The following is a 17,342-nucleotide window of genomic DNA, read 5'->3' as shown; positions in this document are numbered from 1 at the left end:
CCTGGAGGACCACACAGACACGCCGGGTCCTCTCTGCTAAAAACCTTGAAGGCCAGTCGCCCCATACAGAGGGTCATCAAAACAATGCAGGATGTAACCGGCCGAGGGGCAGGAGGGGCAGAGCGAACGCTGTCTAAAATAGCTGCAGTATTTAGGATCAGGGCCTGTGTTTACTGCGTGCAAAAAAACATATCCATCTTGTTCAGCAATTTATTTAATCTTGTGTTCACTCTTAAAACCTCAAGTACCTTAAAATCTGCCAGTGCGGACAGATACAGTAATTTACCTTCTAATTGCTACTAAACTTGTTGTGATAGTATCTTGGAACGAGTGCAACTATACTGGAAACGAGTGAAATTAACTCACCACTGGTGGATTTTTACTCCCTTTTCTTCACAAAAATAAGATTTGTAGACTGAATTCTGGCCTGAAGTTATTTATTCTATTATTGAGTCCAGAAATTGTATTTTTTTCTTAAAAAAAAAGTGAATAACATCTGCCAGTGGGGTTCGATAATTTCATTTGTTTCCACTGCAAATCAACTGGTTTCAAGAATTTTGTAGAATCAAGTGTCATTTTCTTGATAGTAGTGCAGTGATCTGCCTTATTCTGAAACAAGTGAAACTGCATTGGAAACAAGTGGAGTTATCTCACCCCACTGGCAGAATTGTATCTTGTTTTAAGAAAAATAAGATTTGAAGGCTGAATATGAGACTGAATGCAGATGAAACCCTTTCTAAAATGGCTGCTGTATTTTGGTCCAGGTCCTGTGTTACTGTGTTACAGCAAAAGTGCTGATGTAGGATATCCCAGCCAAGAGTTCATTTCCAAAATGCTATACATCCATTCTTGGGGGGGAATATCAAATATCAATATTACTTTGTGCTGTTAATCATTTCCTAAGAGTAGATGCCATTTTTTTCAAACTACTGCATATCTTGTTTTGGAAGTAAACTCTTCTATCGTTAACTATAATACAGACAAAACATATACAGCAGTCTGACATTGAGATTCTTAATTGACGCTGACACTGACCTAAGATGTTTTTCAACGAGGCCACTGGATACTCCGGTCAATCAGCTAAATGAATCGACCAATTAAAAGCCAAGGAGAAATGAGACCAGGAAGTCACGCTGGCGGTCTCCGAGGACCGCTATGAAATTCTAACTGAAGTCAAATGTAGCTAACCCACTTCTTCTGCCCTTAGAGGAAAACACTGCAGCGGTTCACAGGAGTGTTTGCAGAGCGCAAGACACACAAATATTTTCATCTGACTGTGAGGGAAATTTGAGGTTTTATGCATCTTATCATTAGAGAAGTCAGGACCCCAGAATATCTCCCAAATAGTAATATCCCCTTTCCCCTGCATGATGTTGAACATTTGCTTTTAATTGCATCAATGGCCGTACACACAAGCAAAGCATCGGGGGTTTCAAACTGCACATAACTCACTATGCTGAGAGGAATTTAGAGAAAATTCCTGTTACAGTAATTACAGCAACTAAGACATATGGGGAGAATTAGCCTGCTGCTTGGAAAGCGCGGCTCTCAGTCATTATTATTATTATTATTTTGTGTCACTGAGTTTACACATTGAGACTAAAAATGAACCATGAAAATGTTTTGCATTAAGCTGGTAAATAGGATAGCTGACAACAAAGACTGCTTCTAGCATCGAAGTGGAGACATACAGTATTTTTTTATGATTATGTTGACAATCATAAACTGTTTTAATGTAATGATTATGAAGATTGTGGAGATTTCGATGCTTGTATCTCTCATCATTGTCATTGTATCTCTCTGTGGGACACTTACAGAATAAACATGAGCAAAAGCAAAACATTTTCACAGGAAAACGTTATTAACTCTAATGATGCGCTTCACTTAACCCTTACATACCAGACTTCAAAACACTGTAGCACAGTGGTTCTCAACCTGGGGTTCAGGACCCCCCCAGGGGGCCGCGAGATAATCTTGGGAATGATTTATGGGATAAGAAAAAAAAATAATTTCTACTACACACATTTATTATGTCTTTCTGATTTTTCTCAAATTTTTTGCTTCTTTTTTTTTCTTATGAAATACTGAATAGTCTTTCAGCCTCAAGGCCTCATCTGATAATTAATCAAATGAAACAACCTGAAAAGGGAAAAATATTCTTTGTTTGAAGTGTTCATCACTCTGCATGCAGCCTGTGATGGGGGGTCGTGAGAAGGCATCGCTTTGTTTTAGGGGTCGCAAGCCAAAAAGGTTGAGAAACCCTGCTGTAGCATTAGGAACACTTTGGATCTACTGATTCATTCCTCCTCATTTGCTTATTAACCCGGTCTGTTACCAACAAAACGAAACTCCTGCATGCCAAGCAATTCAGCTAACAATCTCTTACAGCTGTCAGTGACAGATACCACACCTGGCAAATCCTCCACCAAAGAAAACTGAGGATCGTTTAAAGGAAAAGTTTGCCTCAAGATGAAAATTCGGTCATTATCTATTCACCCCCATGTCAGTCGAAAAATTTAAGTTTGTACAACCACCAAACACACAGCGAGTTAGCCTCCATAGTTCTATCTCAGTTTTCTCCAAGACAATTTAAGTGGAGGATATAAAATGACAAATTTCTCAAAACAGTTTGTGCAGCATAATGTTAAGTGTTTTGTAGCCAGACAATTGTATTGTGAGTCCAAATGGCTATGTTCACCTTAGTATTATTATAGAAAGGGTAAAGTCTTTTTGAGTAGCATGGCAACTGAAACAAGAAAATGTGCTGATCCTGTTTCCAACTCGCCAGCCAATAGAGAAGGTCAGGGGCACAAAGTTGTAAACACAGAATAATGCTACATAATGAGGTATATCAAAGCCTTTTTGCTCACAGTGCCATCGCATGACAACAAAACACTTGGATTATGCTGCACAAGTTGTTTAGAGGAATTTGTTGGACATGTTATGCCCTTTTCTAATCAATCAGTTCAATTGTTTGGGAGAAAGCTGAGATGGATCTGAGATGGGCCAAACTCACTGTGTGTTTGGTGGTCGTACGAACTTCAGTGGAGTTTTGACTGACTAGATTTTGACTGAGTAGATAATGACCGAAATTTCATTTTTGGCTGAACTGTTCCCTCATCTTTCAGTGCAGTGTGCGTAGTGGTGACCAGTGACCACCAACGGCTACTACACCACCATCTAGTATCTCGTTAGCCAATCATTTCATTTAATTTCAATGCTGGGAGTAACAGGAACTATTATATTGTGTAGCATTCATAAATTATTGGTCCAATTGGAGTAATTACAGTGATCATGGTCTAATGATTGAGTGTTGGTTTGCCAAAGGCCAAAGCTCAGAGAACAAAATAGCAAGTTATGTTTTACTGTGAGAGCTCACAGCTACAAAAACATTTAATGCTGAGGCACATGTGGTATTACTGCAGAAACAATCTGGGATTCACATCGACACTTCAGGCCTGTAGCTGCTGCTCTTATCCAGAGTGGTTTAAATTCGTAGGTTGCCAATACGCATTACAACCAACGAATAGTAAAGAGTGAGAGGTTTCTGTGAAGAGGAAAGTGGAAAGAACAATTTAAACAACAAAAAAACTTCACCTACCCCATACTCTCCTGTCTCCTGGTTGGTCATCGCCCACACATTGACATCTATATCTCTGGCATTTTTGTGGTCTGTGGTAACAAGACCTGTGACTCCTAAAAACACAGACAACATCCATATTATGGGTCTGATTCAGTTACATGGGTCTAGATGGAGATATGCACATTTGAGCTGTTCCTGTTCAAACTTGGACTATTCAGACTTGCACACTGAGGAATTTGTCTGTGCCTTCGCTTGTTCACCTTGGCTTCTTTGTCCTTCCCATCAGCATGGTGGAAATCAGGCCATGGATTATTTTCCTTTTCTTGTCTTACTGCCTTAAATATTGTGTGCCTTTAATTCAGTTTTGTTTAGGAGAACTGCGCATAAGATAAGATAAGATTGAATTGAAAAGTTGCCTAATGGGATACCCAGAATGTAAATATTCTTTGGTGTGTCTGCTTACTACCATTAAGAACTGAACCCAGCAGTAGCAGACAGAGACCTGAGATCTTCCCACAATATTCAACATCTCTGGACACCTTGACTGTCTGAGGCAACGGATGGAAAGTGTGCATGTTACCTGGAGTAACCGTTCATGCACCTTGGTAGTGCCATCGCTTCTGATGATCCCATCAGTGAAGTAACTGGTGAAATCTAAATCAGAGTTGATGCATGTAATGGAAAAATCAAGGAAAATTAGGGCCAGATTGAAAATAACTGGAATTATCCTTTAATTTACCCGATTTGTGTGAGAGATGAATCTGTGATGAGTGTGGGAGTGAGGTGAGAGTGGAGACAGTCTGTATGTAAAAACGCATTCCAAGTGTTCAATAAAGACTTTAGTGGACTGACACCGTTTTGATCATTTTAATGATACTTATTATTACTAGAAATTTTGCAACTCAACAATTCATATCACATTTGATGTCTTTAGTATGCAAATATATTGTTCTACATCCGAAGTGCTAGACATACTGCAGGGTTTTGTGTGCATAAGGAAAAGAGCGTGCCAATGGATTTAAGTCAGAGTCTTATAATCTGCATATTGTCGTGTAAAGGTGGAGATGCCTTGATTTACATATTCATCACCTCAGTCCTTCTTGCATGAAGCCACATATCCAGATGTAACTCCAGGTATGGAGTCGGCACAGTGTGGTGTACAAGTAAATAAACAACTGCGTGGCATTTAAGTCAAGGTCTGAGTCGGGCCCTCTGTGTGTGTGTGTGTGTGTGTGTGTGTGTGTTATACAACATTAATGCAGCAGCACTAACAACACAAATACTCAGTAAATTTACTGTTTACAAAGCTCAAAACTGTCTCAGATTTTACTCAGAAAAGCAAAGTAGCAGAGACACAGAGCAGCACTAAACAGTGAGCAGATTTTATGACTTGCATAAGACAACAAAAAATAGATTTGATTGACAGTCTGGCGTTCATCCTGATTGTCTTGAGAAAGGTCTGCAGACTGAAAGGTTGACAGCAATCACCTGCCCTGCACAACACTGGACTCTTCTTAACAAGTCATTTAGTCTATTATTGAGTCCTAAAAATCCTATTTTTTTTAAAACAAGTAAAAAAAATCTGCCATTGGGGTTAGATCATTTCAGTTGTTTCCAATGCAAATCAACTTGTTTCAAGAATTTTGTAGAATCAAGTGTCATTTTCTTGATAGTAGAGAGAGTGATCTGCCTTGTTCTGACTTGTTTCAAGATACTGACACTCATTTCTAGAAAATTCCTGAAACAAGTGAAACTGCATTGGAAACAAGTGGAGTTATCTCACAGCACTGGCAGAATTTTTCTCTTGGTTTAAGAAAAATAACATTTGAAGGCTGAATACGAGACTAAATGACTTGTTAAGATGGACGTTTTTTGCAGTGGGTTTTTTTTCATTGTTCGTGGCTCTTCATACAGGAAAAACAATACATACAGCGTACAAAGTTTCGGACGTTTGCTCACCCCAGAATCGGCGGTTCTGCGTCCTCATGGTGATGTTGATGCCGTCGTTCTGGGCGCCGCCCTCGGCCAGAGTCTCCTCCAGGGCCATGGCGTACAGCACAAAGCCATCGTAGAAGCTGCCAGCGATGTAGTCCACCTGCAAGGAGAGACATGGAGGAATGGAATGATAACTTACTGAACAATAGATGAACTATCCTTTGACACGAATCTCAAATGGTTATTGTTTACATAATTTCTAGGATGGGAATGCCTAAACCTCAGAGTGTTTATTCCCAGCATGCATGGTTCAAGAGCCTGCTTCTATTTAAAGATATGACTTTGGCCAATGACAGCGCCAAATACCAACAAGCACAGCTAAATGATAAATCTTATAAATATACAGTATACGACATGCTTAATGGATGAGATAAAAACAGCAATAAAAGAGTAGTATTAAGTATTAATCACTAACATTAATGTCAACATCATTCATCATTAATCGTTGATATTAGTATGATAGACAATTCCAAAACACAGTGGGGGTTTTGTACTGTTTTTCACAGAATGTCCCATTAAAGATGTAAAGACTTCCAGGGCACAAGCACCGAGGATGTGATGCTGCTGAGAGCAAAACGCAGCAACTTTTCATAGCAACTTACAAGCGACGGCTCCAAATTCACACCGAATTCCCGCTGAGCTCTGGCGTGGAGTTTCCTCTGAAAGTCTTTGTACTCTGGATTATCAGGCGGCCGGTAGGTGATGACGAACACAGACTGGAGGAGACACAGGAAACACAGGGAGGAGAGAAAACAGTCAGAAACTGAAGCACGATACGGGGATGGAGGAGCGAAAGTGTCCATCCTCGTCAAAGTGTCCTTGAGCAAGACACTGAACCCCCGTCCTTCTCCAATCCTCTGCAATCTGACTCCTGTGGTGAATATCGCTGCCGGCATGTGAAAACCTTGCAACTCCCAAAAAAGTGAGAGAAGGTTGTTTTTTGTATATATTGGCAGAATCTGCTTTGTCAAAGTCCTGTCTCCCTCCTTTTTTCACCTATTTAGAATTATTGATAAACATGCTATTTTCTTTGTTCCATCTGCATAAGTTTCCTCTGACTGGATTTCAGTGTTACACTTGTTCAAACTGGAAGGTTTAATAGACATAAAGAAAGCGATTCACTTAGCCACAATTCAGCAACATGACTAGTTAGGGCTGGGCGATAATTCCATATTATCGTTTATCGTCTTTCAGTGGAATCATATCGTGATGATATGAAGATATTTTGATATTGTGACACACATTTCTGCTGTCTGAATTGATGATGACAAGCAAATTTTACTTAAAAACTCTCATAAAATTAGGTATGGTAGGAATATTATTTGAATATTTCTGTTTTGTTTGACACCACACCTAACATTACCATTCGGTTCAATGAGATGAACATTCATTTGATTATTTAACATGATTTTGCATACATGAACCATATCGTGATATATATTGATATCGAGAAAAATCCTTATGATTATCGTGATATTGATTTCAACCATATTGCCCAGCCCTATGACTAGTTGTTTTTATATATTGTCAGAATCTGCTTTGTTTGCATTTGTTTATGTGCTAGAAGTGTGATTTATTTTCAGAGCAACAGATAACAGAGAATGGCAGATTTTGGGGTTATGTCATGTCCAAGAAGCTACACAACCCAAGGTACTACCAAAGTTCAACATCACTTAACTTCAATTTAAGGATTATATTCTCTTCTATGGGTTAAGAAAACTCTACGACCCCTTGGTCTTATGAAACTCTTTCAAACCCTACTCATCAGAGTCATGGCAGTCAAGCTAAAAACAAAACTGTGTTTTGTTTGCATACTATGCACATCTCTGAGAAAGATAGGCAAACAAAACAAATTCCTAATTAGACTGTATGTAATATGGTGGTTGAAGTGCTGTATAGCGCTGTACATTTCTGGACATGACATTAGTTGTTTAATGACTTCCAAAAGGGCTAAAACATCTGTAATGAGGATTTATTTTGAGATTTAAGTAACAACAGTAAGATTCAAATGAGAAGGAATTCAATCAAACTTTCACATAACCTTATTATATCACTGAAAAGTCAGTTATGTGTTGACAAAATGACAAAATGCACTGCTGACACTAAAGAGGAGAGGCACAGAGTGATAGAAGGAGATGTGTACGTCTGATTAAGTTTTTCATGATTTTCGATTTGTAACACATGGCTACAAATTGGTGTGACACCGTGTGAGTAGTGACTTAGAGGCTTAATGTTTGATTAGCTGTTTGGATGGAAAAATACAGTTTCAGCCAGAAATTTCAATCCACAGTAATCTTTACTTCCACTGAGCTTTGATTCTGTTGATATTTTCTACCATCTTGGCAACAGAGTGAATTGCAGCTGTCACAAAAAACTCCAGTTTTAGCACGGATGTCTATGGGAAAATCAGCTAGTTTATTTTCCCCATTCTTGAAACGCTGGCTTTTTGGAGATACAAGTTTTTCAAGTGACAACAGTTATATTGAAGCCCACCACAAACTTCCACATGCAATCATTGCTCTGAAGGAAGCATATTGCCATAATAAAACATGTTATGGCTTGTAGATGAAGGTGTTTAATGGGAAATGGCATGGTTTCCTGTTTGATCTTGTATTCAATCTTAAAATGTAAACACTTGCAAAGCAGGGTTAGGTAATTTCACTTCTAACACAGTTTCATTTGTTTCCAAACTTATCATGGCACCAATGACAACACCTTGAAATCAGATCACCCTGGGGAGCTCACTCCACTTCAAGGTAATGTCACTTGATCCAAGAAAACTCTTGAGGCAACTTTGGCTGCATTTAAAACAGGTGAAACTCTCCAACTCCAATCATCGTTTTCACTTGCTTTAAGAGAATTAAGGAGACTGAATACAAGATTAGATGACTTAAAAGATTTGTTAGCAGTGAAATTCTGCTTTTGCCACTTAATTTATTAATGAAACATTTCAAAAGAACAAATGTTAAGACTAAGGGTGCAGATAAAGGAGATAAAAGGTATATGCAAAATCAGCCTCAAGTCTTAAAAGGACTGCAGAAGATCTTTTATGATAACTTTGGCCAATATACATTATGCCCATTATGACACAAATCAGCATAATCAATTCAATACTTTGTACATTTACATAGAGAAAGCCATTCTCCTTCAAGAATTTTGTGAATACCGAATAAGTAACTGAGTGTTGTGAAGCCAGTGACATTCAGGAAGATAAATTAGACGAGCAGCACATCTGTGCTCACTCTCTTATTTCTCAACACACTAATTTGTCGGGCTAAATGGCTTCCTGTGAAAATGCATCCTCTCATTCATTAATGTCATGCAAGAATTTAACTCCTCAGAGTGGCAGAAAGAGGGGAAAACATCCTCTTGGGAGATTCTTGCCCACCCAGTGGCAAAAAACGATGTTGTTTCTGTAGAGGCACACACGCTTTTCTTATACATGGTTGTGATTACCATAAAAGCTTTATCCGCTTGTACTTTGCCAATCCATGGTTGAGCTTATTATTGTTATCATCCTCAAAGGACACTTAACTTGAAGCATGGTTGACTCGGGGGTAATGTTTAGATTAGATGAGGAGCGCTGGATGCATTTCACTGGGTAACCTTGGATCAAATTGCCTGGCCTGTATGGTTTAGGGTTCAGAGAGCGACAAAAACAGTCACAAGCCGAATGGATGATGCTCATTTTCAGCAAAGAAACCTGGCTAACATCCCTAAAGACATCCATAGAGCAAGAAAAACAGCCATTTTGACAAGTCATTTAATATAATATCAAATCTTGAAAACTTCTTTTGCTTACAAGTCCAGGGAAATGCAGATAAATGTTTGAAGCATCAAGAATCAAAAGACAATCTTGATGCTAACAGAGCTTAATTTCATGATACTATCACTTGTTTCAAGAGCATTCTTGAAACAAGTGAACCTTCATCGAAGACAAGTGATCATATTTGACCCCATTGACGGTTTTCCACTTGTTTTAATAAAAATAATATGTTAGGACTCGGTGAAAGACAGTGGTTCTGTGTAACTCAATAAGCAGAGAGCTTGATTCTGACAGTGGCAAGGTTGGAGGACTTAGTGTGTGCACACGATGAAGAGAGACTGTGAATCGAGTCGGACACACATCCATTTCTCACGCCAAATGGTGGTTTCAGTCCCGTACCTCTGCCTGCTTCCAATTACAAAGCGGGGGAAAACACTGACAGTCCACAACCAATAAATCTACAAAGCATCTGAACACCATCGCTCAAAATGTCCTCTGCATTAAAGCCAAAGTGATGATCAAAGTGGATGGATAGCTTGATTATATCAGGCTGGATGTCTCTGCCCCTATCTGGGTGTGTGTGTGTGTGTGTGTGTTCAGTGTACCTTGAAGACCTTGATGGGATCGACCAGTTCGGACTCAGCGTTCTGCCAGGGTTTGCGCTCCGTCAGGCTCTCGGCGAACACGTCCAGATAGAAGATGGCGTAGTTCTCCGGGTCGGGGATCTCGCTCTGAAACAGCTTCATGATGCTCATGAACGTCTCCAGCGGGCCGCAGATGTACACAACTACAGAGAGAACAACAGGGAGAAAGAAAAAACACAAAGGCCGTGTTAATTGCTCGCTTGCTCTCACGCTCAGGCTTTAAATCTTTTCTCTTGCTCCTGATACAGCTTAATTTGTTTTAAGAACTTTCCTGAATCGAGCGACATCTTGACTCGAGTGGAGTGATCTTTCTTGTCGAAGATAAAGCCACTTGATTCATGAAAGTATTTTTAAAACAGCTGAAACTGTTTTGGAATAAGGTTTTTTTTTCACCCCATGGGAAGATTTTTTCACTTGTATTACGGTAGATTTTAACTGAGTATAAGATTAAATTACTTTTTAAGATGGACATAATTTGCAGTATGCGTATCACATCAATTTGTTTTGGAGCAGAGTATGACCATATGAGATTGGTTATAAATGAGCACATCCGTCATTAGCATCCATCATTAGATATATGAAGAGTTTCTTTCCAAACAAGATAACCGCCGTTTGAAAAAAGTGACACCCACTCTTAAAAACTGATATCACAAATTTAAACAAATTACAGCACTTACTAAAGGATAGTAGACAGCTTAAGTCGTTTGTGGGCAAAATGAAAACACGTCTACAGATTGGATCTTTAGTTTTGAGAATGAAGAGCATAGAATAAGGATTTTTTTTCTCCAAAATGAATATATAGCAATTAGGAAATGAACACTTCATATCTTATTTAACCATCATCAACAGTCATCATTAATTCTGTAATGTACATGTCAGGAGACACTCAAGTATATGTGTGTCTCAGTCATCACATTTGGTTCGCCTACACCTTCCTCCACAATCCAATACATTTATCTGATGCTTTTCTCCAGATCAATTTAAAATGAGTGAGCATGTAGGGGTTCGGCGTCTTGCTCAAAGACACTCCAACAGGACTTGCAGGAATCAAACCTTCCTGAGACCTTTCTGTTATGAGGCGGGCGCTCTAACCACTAGGTCGCCCCGCCAGTTGCACCCTGCTGCACGTTGACTCATGAATATAGGACTTAGCATTATTATTCCCATTTGCAGTTTATGTCAGTGTGGCGGCTGCCAGCTCCGAGGCAGTCCTCCCGGCTAGCAGACATTTCCTCATGTGTTAGACCAAAGTCGGCAACAACCGCCGACTTAGACCTCCGACTCTCATCTCTTCCAACATAGTTCACCTCGAGCCACGCCAAGTCGTCCTGCTGTCTCCTGGACCGCGCCCAAAGTAAATGCACGAAAACAGCCGGGGAAAAGCTCCTCCTGTGTTTGCAGCAATCATATGGATCTGCCGAGGCTCAGCTTCATACACGAGCACATGAAATTGTTTGGTACAGTTTGTTCCACCTCTCGGCCTTCAGGACGGCAATCGACCCTTCTCTCGCTCTTCTCTCTAGCCCGAGTTTACACAGTGCAAGGCTGGATTATATTGCCTATAAAATGTTGAATGTATAGTCTACCATCTCCAGTGTGTCTTGAGCTGTCCCTCTGCACTCTGTGAAGGCCTCCAGTCCTTGTACTTGCACATCAGTACATACTGTGAAACTCCCTGCACCAATGAAGTCAAATTCGTCTACATTTCTAGTGTTCTTGGTGATTAAAATGATTTTGATTCTTAATTACACTAGGGTTAGTTTACAAGACACACTGCTTAGGGTGGCTCCGTGGATAATCACATGCAAGTGCACCAGTGGAAAGTAAGCCAATTACTGTGCTCACCATGTCTTTTTTTTGTTTTTTTTTACCCCCAATGGGATTATGCTGGGTTTCATAACATGTATACTCTGTGTCATGTTTGTTTTATAGCTGATTCTCTTCCAGAGAAGATTATCCTGCAGCACCTTTGAGTTTTCATGCTCTAATCTGTCTGGGGGGGCTTTTACGACTCTTGTAAAAAAAGAAAGGAGACTTGTAGGTTTTCTTCTGTATACATTCCTCTGTGTGCAGAAAACTTACAATAACACCATTTTCATACAAGATGGAAACAGTCAAACGGACACACATCTACCCTCCTTATACTGATGCATCCTGGGAGCGTTTTCACAGAGAAATAGGGTCTCTGTAATTATGCCGAGGCACTACCTGGGCTCCATTGTGTAGATACTCTTCAGCACTCACTGGGAGATTTTTGAGTTGGCCGCAAACACTGACATATGTGCTCAAAAAAACAGCAACAGCAGCTGGATGTATTCTTCCATTCAGCCACTTGATATTTTCCCTCCTGCGCACTATTAATGGACTGAAAAGTATCAAGGCTGGAGTGTCACTGGGCAACGTGATGGGAGCTGGAATACATACTGATATTCACAGTATTTATGCTATACTGGCTCTCATATTTTTCCAGGTTGTTAATAAGAGGAATTTTGGGGGGTAATTCTGCAGCAGCGCACGATCATTCGGTCAGCAGCTGTCAAAGATCTAAGGATGTGTAACCCCACATTAAAAAACACTCTTTTCTCGTCTACCTCGACTCATTCTTACAGACACCAATTTAACCATTTGAACATTGCCAGCGGGTGACGTAAGAGCTGATAGCCTGGAGGTTATCTGCCGGGATAAAAGTGACTGGAATGTGCGAGCCGGGACAAGCCCTGACAAAACCATTAGCTCCTGTGACCCCGAGCTCACTGTGGCAGCTCCATAACTCAACTCAAGGGGCTTATAGGGAAGACGTTTAGCGGCTAACACCATGCCTCTTTTTCCTGCTGTAACACCCGTTAATTACCTGCGCTGTGTTTGTGCCATTGTTTGTTGATGTTGTTACTGTAACGACAGCACGGGATGTTTAAAGCGTATGTAACTCGGTTTGTTTTGCAAAGCTGGAAAACCATAATGCTCAGATTTGGTGATTAGAGGGGAGAGCAGCACGCTACACATTCAAAGGTTATACCTCAAAAAACAGTTGTTTTTGTTTACACTGAATCCACATTCTGGAGATGCCTCTTGGCCATAAATGGCTCAGTCCAAATGGGAAACATCAATGCTTACTTTCCTGGGTTAGGGGCTTGCTGCATCTTCTGCATCTCTGTTGCTTTGAGATATTGAGCTGGATCTACAATACACAGCAATGCAATGGCACAGAAAAAAATTCTCAAGGATGGCAGTTTTGGAACCAGGAATACAGGGAAAAAAATATTTTGTAACATATCCACAAACTATAGATTAGTAACTGGATCAGCTTTTCATTTCCTAATATGAATCTGAGGAAAACCAGGATTCAATTTTCTGAAAATATTGCCTAAATCTTGTATTGTGTCAGCTGATATCTGTCCAACACATTTCTATTCCAGAGAACATAGGAATATAGGCTATCAGTTTGTGAACTTAACAATTTTGCTCATGATTTCTGCAATTTTGACAACTTCTGCACTTGCAAGTTAGAGCTCATCTTCTTGGTTGATGTCTGTTTGATGAAATGTTTTCCTCACATTTTTTTAAGGCGCTCACCCTGCTTCTCTCTCTCTCTCCAAATGCACATAGATACAAACGAACACATGCAGCTGCGCGTACGATTGCACTCGCGCACAAACACGCGTGCCGACACACACACACACACACACACACACAAATCCGAACCCCCAGACTTTCATAGTCTCGCACTTAACTTTAACAATAATACAAATGATTCAATCAACCTCATAATCGTTCTAATTAAGTGCAATTAAAACGGGAATAGTGACGATTGATTTAATAACTGCTGGCTGTGATTTACGGCACGGGTCTTCATCACTGTATAGTGCAAACTGTCTGTTATGTCAATTTGTCAAAAGCCAACTGAATGTTTTGTTTTTCCATTCCTATAACTGCAACTTGAAAATACATTTCTTCACAGATATTTTATTACCGCCTTTTTTCCGATCAGTTTCAACATTGTAAGTAGCCTTCATGTTAAAGTGCGTCCTTGCAAACGAACACGTCAGGCATGTTTGGAGGCACGTGTATTGACAAACTCCCCCCATATGAATACAAACTCATGCGTGCTCTCTCTCACTCTCTCTCTCTCTCGCTCTCTCTCTAAACGCAGGTGGTCCTCCACCAGCAATAAACCAGCAGACTGGCCACAGCCTAAACATTCCTGTGTAATAACTCTGAAATAAACAGGCCATTCCCTGCACCTATTCCCGTCCGCTCCTGTGTATATCTGGGGAAAATGCGGTATAACCCAAATTCTACAAAAACTGATTTTCGTTTTGTTGTAGCCTGTTTTACCATGAGTTGATGAAATATCTCAATATAACAAAATAGCCAGCCTCAATTTTTCCAAAGTGCTCCAAAACGTTTTACCTGAGAATGGTTTCCTCTCGTGCAGCTCAGGTGTTGCACAGGATGATGCACTATACCAAAATTATTCAGCTGAACAAGTCATTTAGTCTAGCATTAAGTCTTATAATTTATTTTTTCTTCAGACAAGTGAAAATAAAATCTGATCTAATTTCACTTGTTTCCAACGAAAATCAACTTTTTAGAAGAATTTCCTAGAAACAAGTGACATTATCTTGATACTGGTGGAGTGATCTGCTTTATTTCAAGACACTCACTTACTGTTTCAAAGATAATTCTCAAAACAGGCGTAATTGCATTAGAAACCAGCAAAATGACTGTTACTAATTAAATTGCTAATTAGACTTCTGTTTTTCTTCTCTTTAAAGAAACCAAGATTTTCAACCTCAACACCAGACTTAAGATGGACTTTATCAAATGGACTTTTAAAATGTATTTATTTCTTTTGCAGTGAGATGAACTTACTTCTCCCGTGCTCCTTCATGAAAGTGATGAGATCCTTGTAGTCTTTATAGTCGTCCTCATACGGCAGGGCCTCCACCGTCATGTTCATCTCCAGCTTCAAGTTCAGGTAAATCCCCTCGGACAGGAAATAGTGAGGCCGGTCGTCCTGCCTCAGGTCGTGGAAGATCACCACGGCTCTGGAGGTCCAGTTAAAGTGCGTGTGCAGGACATTCACAAAGTCCCCCAGTTTGGTGGTGGACGGCCCGGTGCGCACAATCGTCCTGTACTCCTCCCTCTTGTCAAACCCGTACGCGGGTCCTCCTGCCGTTATCAGCGGGAGTTTCCAGTGGGATGCAAACCTCGCCACCGAGGCCAGCGGGTACACGCACCCGGGTCCGAAGAAAGCGTCCGGCCTGATGTAAAGTTTGGCATCCACGGCGACGACCTGGGCTTTGCTTTCGGCGCAGGAGCCGGCGGCCGGGTCCTCGGTGCTGAAGTTCAAAATGTTCATGGAGCGGCCGACCAGCAGCCCGTACTTGCGGCTGAGGTCCTCGTGCGCCATGAGGATGGCCGGGAAAACCCGCGGCAGAGCCCACGGGTACTTGAGGTGGTTGTCGGGGAGCATCACCGCCACGGTTATGTTGCCTCCGCACCGGGAGACGAGGCAGCAGGAGAGCGCCGCGAACAGACAGCATCCCAGTGCGCTTTGGCATCCCATTTCTCCCGGTTCGTTTCCCAGGCGCTAGGAAGTCCGCGTGAGGAAAGTACGGCCACCGCGAGCTCACCTTCTGGAGTGGAAAGACGGCTGTGCTACCCTGAGACCAAACCATATGTCTTTCTCTCTCTCTTTCTGTCTCTTAAAAGTCAAACAAAGTCGATAAGTAGCGGCGCGCTGTGCCAACCCATCTGTGCCATTTGTCTCAGTAAGTAATTCTGCGTTATAATGAAGTTCTTACGCTTCCCAGAGCGGGTTTTCACGGCGGCGCAGTCCTCACACTGATGTTGCTGAAGTCTCTCCGAGAGTGATACCATCCATCCAGATGACTGCAACTTAAATCAGAGCAAACCTCCTGCTCAGCCCCCACACGTCACACACTGCAAAAAAATATCCACCTCGACAAATCATCTAACTCAGTATGGAGCCTTAAAAGTCGTATTTCTCTTATAACAAATAATAAAAACTTGCCAGTTTACGTGTTTCCAATGCAAGTCAACTTTACAAGAATCCTCTTGAATCAAATGTCATTTTGTTGATATTAATGGAGAGATCGGACTGATTCTGCCTCGTTTCAAGATATTGTCACTTGTCTCTAGAAGATTTCTGAAACAAGTGAAACTGCATTGGAAACAAGTGGAACTGGCGTTCAAATGGAGCCAAACTGGTGATGCTGAACTCTTACTTTTATGGAAAAATAAGATTATAAAACTGTATATGGGACTGAATGATTTGTTAAAAGTGGACACTTCTTGCAGTGTTTGACCAGCTCCCCTCTAAACGGGCTTCAGGCGCCCCCTGCCTTACTGCTGTCTCCAGTGCATAATTGATAGGCAATTTAGATTTTTTTTTGTTTTGTTTAGGATTAATTGCCCACACCCACTCAACAAGACCTTGAATTAGGTTTTTCATTATGAATAATTTTACAGGCTCTCAAAAATGAACCGAATGCCAGCGGTCAAGGGCCTTGCATACTGCGAAAATATCTATCTCAACAAATAATTTAGTTCAGTCCTGAGTCTTAACATCGTGTTTTCGTTAAAAATAAAAACTGAAAAATTTTGCCAGAAGACCGAGGTAACTCCACTTGTTTCCAGTGCAGTTTGAAGCAAAGCTGAATCACTCTACTAGTATCAAAAAAATTACACTTATTCGAGAAAATTCTTGAAATAAATGTATTTGCTTTGGAAAAAAGTGAATTTATCCCACTCAGTTGGCAGATTTTTGCAGTTGTTTTAATTAACATGAGAGTTTAAAACTGAATACCGCACTAAAGGACTAAAGGAGGGATATTTCTTCATTGTGCCACAGTCTTTACGCACAAGCTGCGCCAGCGCAGCGCACAGTAACAGAGGAGGATCCACGACTCTACAGAATAAGCTGGAGCTAAACATTGTATTAGTTATACAAATATGCACCAAAAACGCGTCTTTGTTCTTACATTTGCCAGAACGGAACACTCCTGTGAAGCTGAAAAGTGAGACGTTTGAATTGATCGTGGTGAGAGATTCATCCCATAATCATCCACTAGAGGCCAGGAGAGACAAACTATTCATTTTAATTTCAACCAAACTTCCCCCAGTGTCTCTTTATTCTGTAGGAATCAACTTCAAATATCATTTTTTCTTAAATAATGATGGCAGAGTTATAACATCATGAACATAATCTATTTTTATAAAGTTGTATAGTGTTGCCAGAAAGATAATTGATGATATAGGCATACAAAGACTTTATTAAAACCTATCAGTATCAGTATCAGTCATTTAAATCAAGACCAGATGTCAAATC

The 17,342-nt window shown here is 40.6% G+C and overlaps 1 protein-coding gene across 2 annotated transcripts in view; it reads right to left on the bottom strand.

The window, feature by feature from the left end:
• The window catches only part of npr2 (natriuretic peptide receptor 2), a 49,598-nt gene extending 33,798 nt beyond the window's left edge, over positions 1-15,800 (bottom strand). For both annotated transcript variants that reach the window (XM_071534072.1, XM_071534074.1), the window contains exons 1-5: positions 14,861-15,800; positions 9,950-10,131; positions 6,181-6,294; positions 5,543-5,678; positions 3,602-3,696 (exon numbers count right to left, since the gene is read on the bottom strand). In XM_071534072.1, coding sequence (XP_071390173.1) covers positions 3,602-3,696; positions 5,543-5,678; positions 6,181-6,294; positions 9,950-10,131; positions 14,861-15,557 — 1,224 coding nt within the window. In that variant the 5' untranslated portion in view covers positions 15,558-15,800. The remainder of the gene's footprint in view (positions 1-3,601; positions 3,697-5,542; positions 5,679-6,180; positions 6,295-9,949; positions 10,132-14,860) is intronic.
• Positions 15,801-17,342: the final 1,542 nt, after the last annotated feature.

Source organism: Centroberyx affinis, unplaced genomic scaffold (genome assembly GCF_046629955.1).
Source record: "Centroberyx affinis isolate AG114_WGS23_722 - 3 ecotype Tasmania unplaced genomic scaffold, CSIRO-AGI_Caff_v1 ptg002483l_1, whole genome shotgun sequence".
In the NCBI taxonomy this organism is placed as follows: domain Eukaryota; kingdom Metazoa; phylum Chordata; class Actinopteri; order Beryciformes; family Berycidae; genus Centroberyx; species Centroberyx affinis.
Note: the sequence above shows the minus strand (reverse complement) of the source record. Positions and strands in the feature narration are given on the sequence as shown.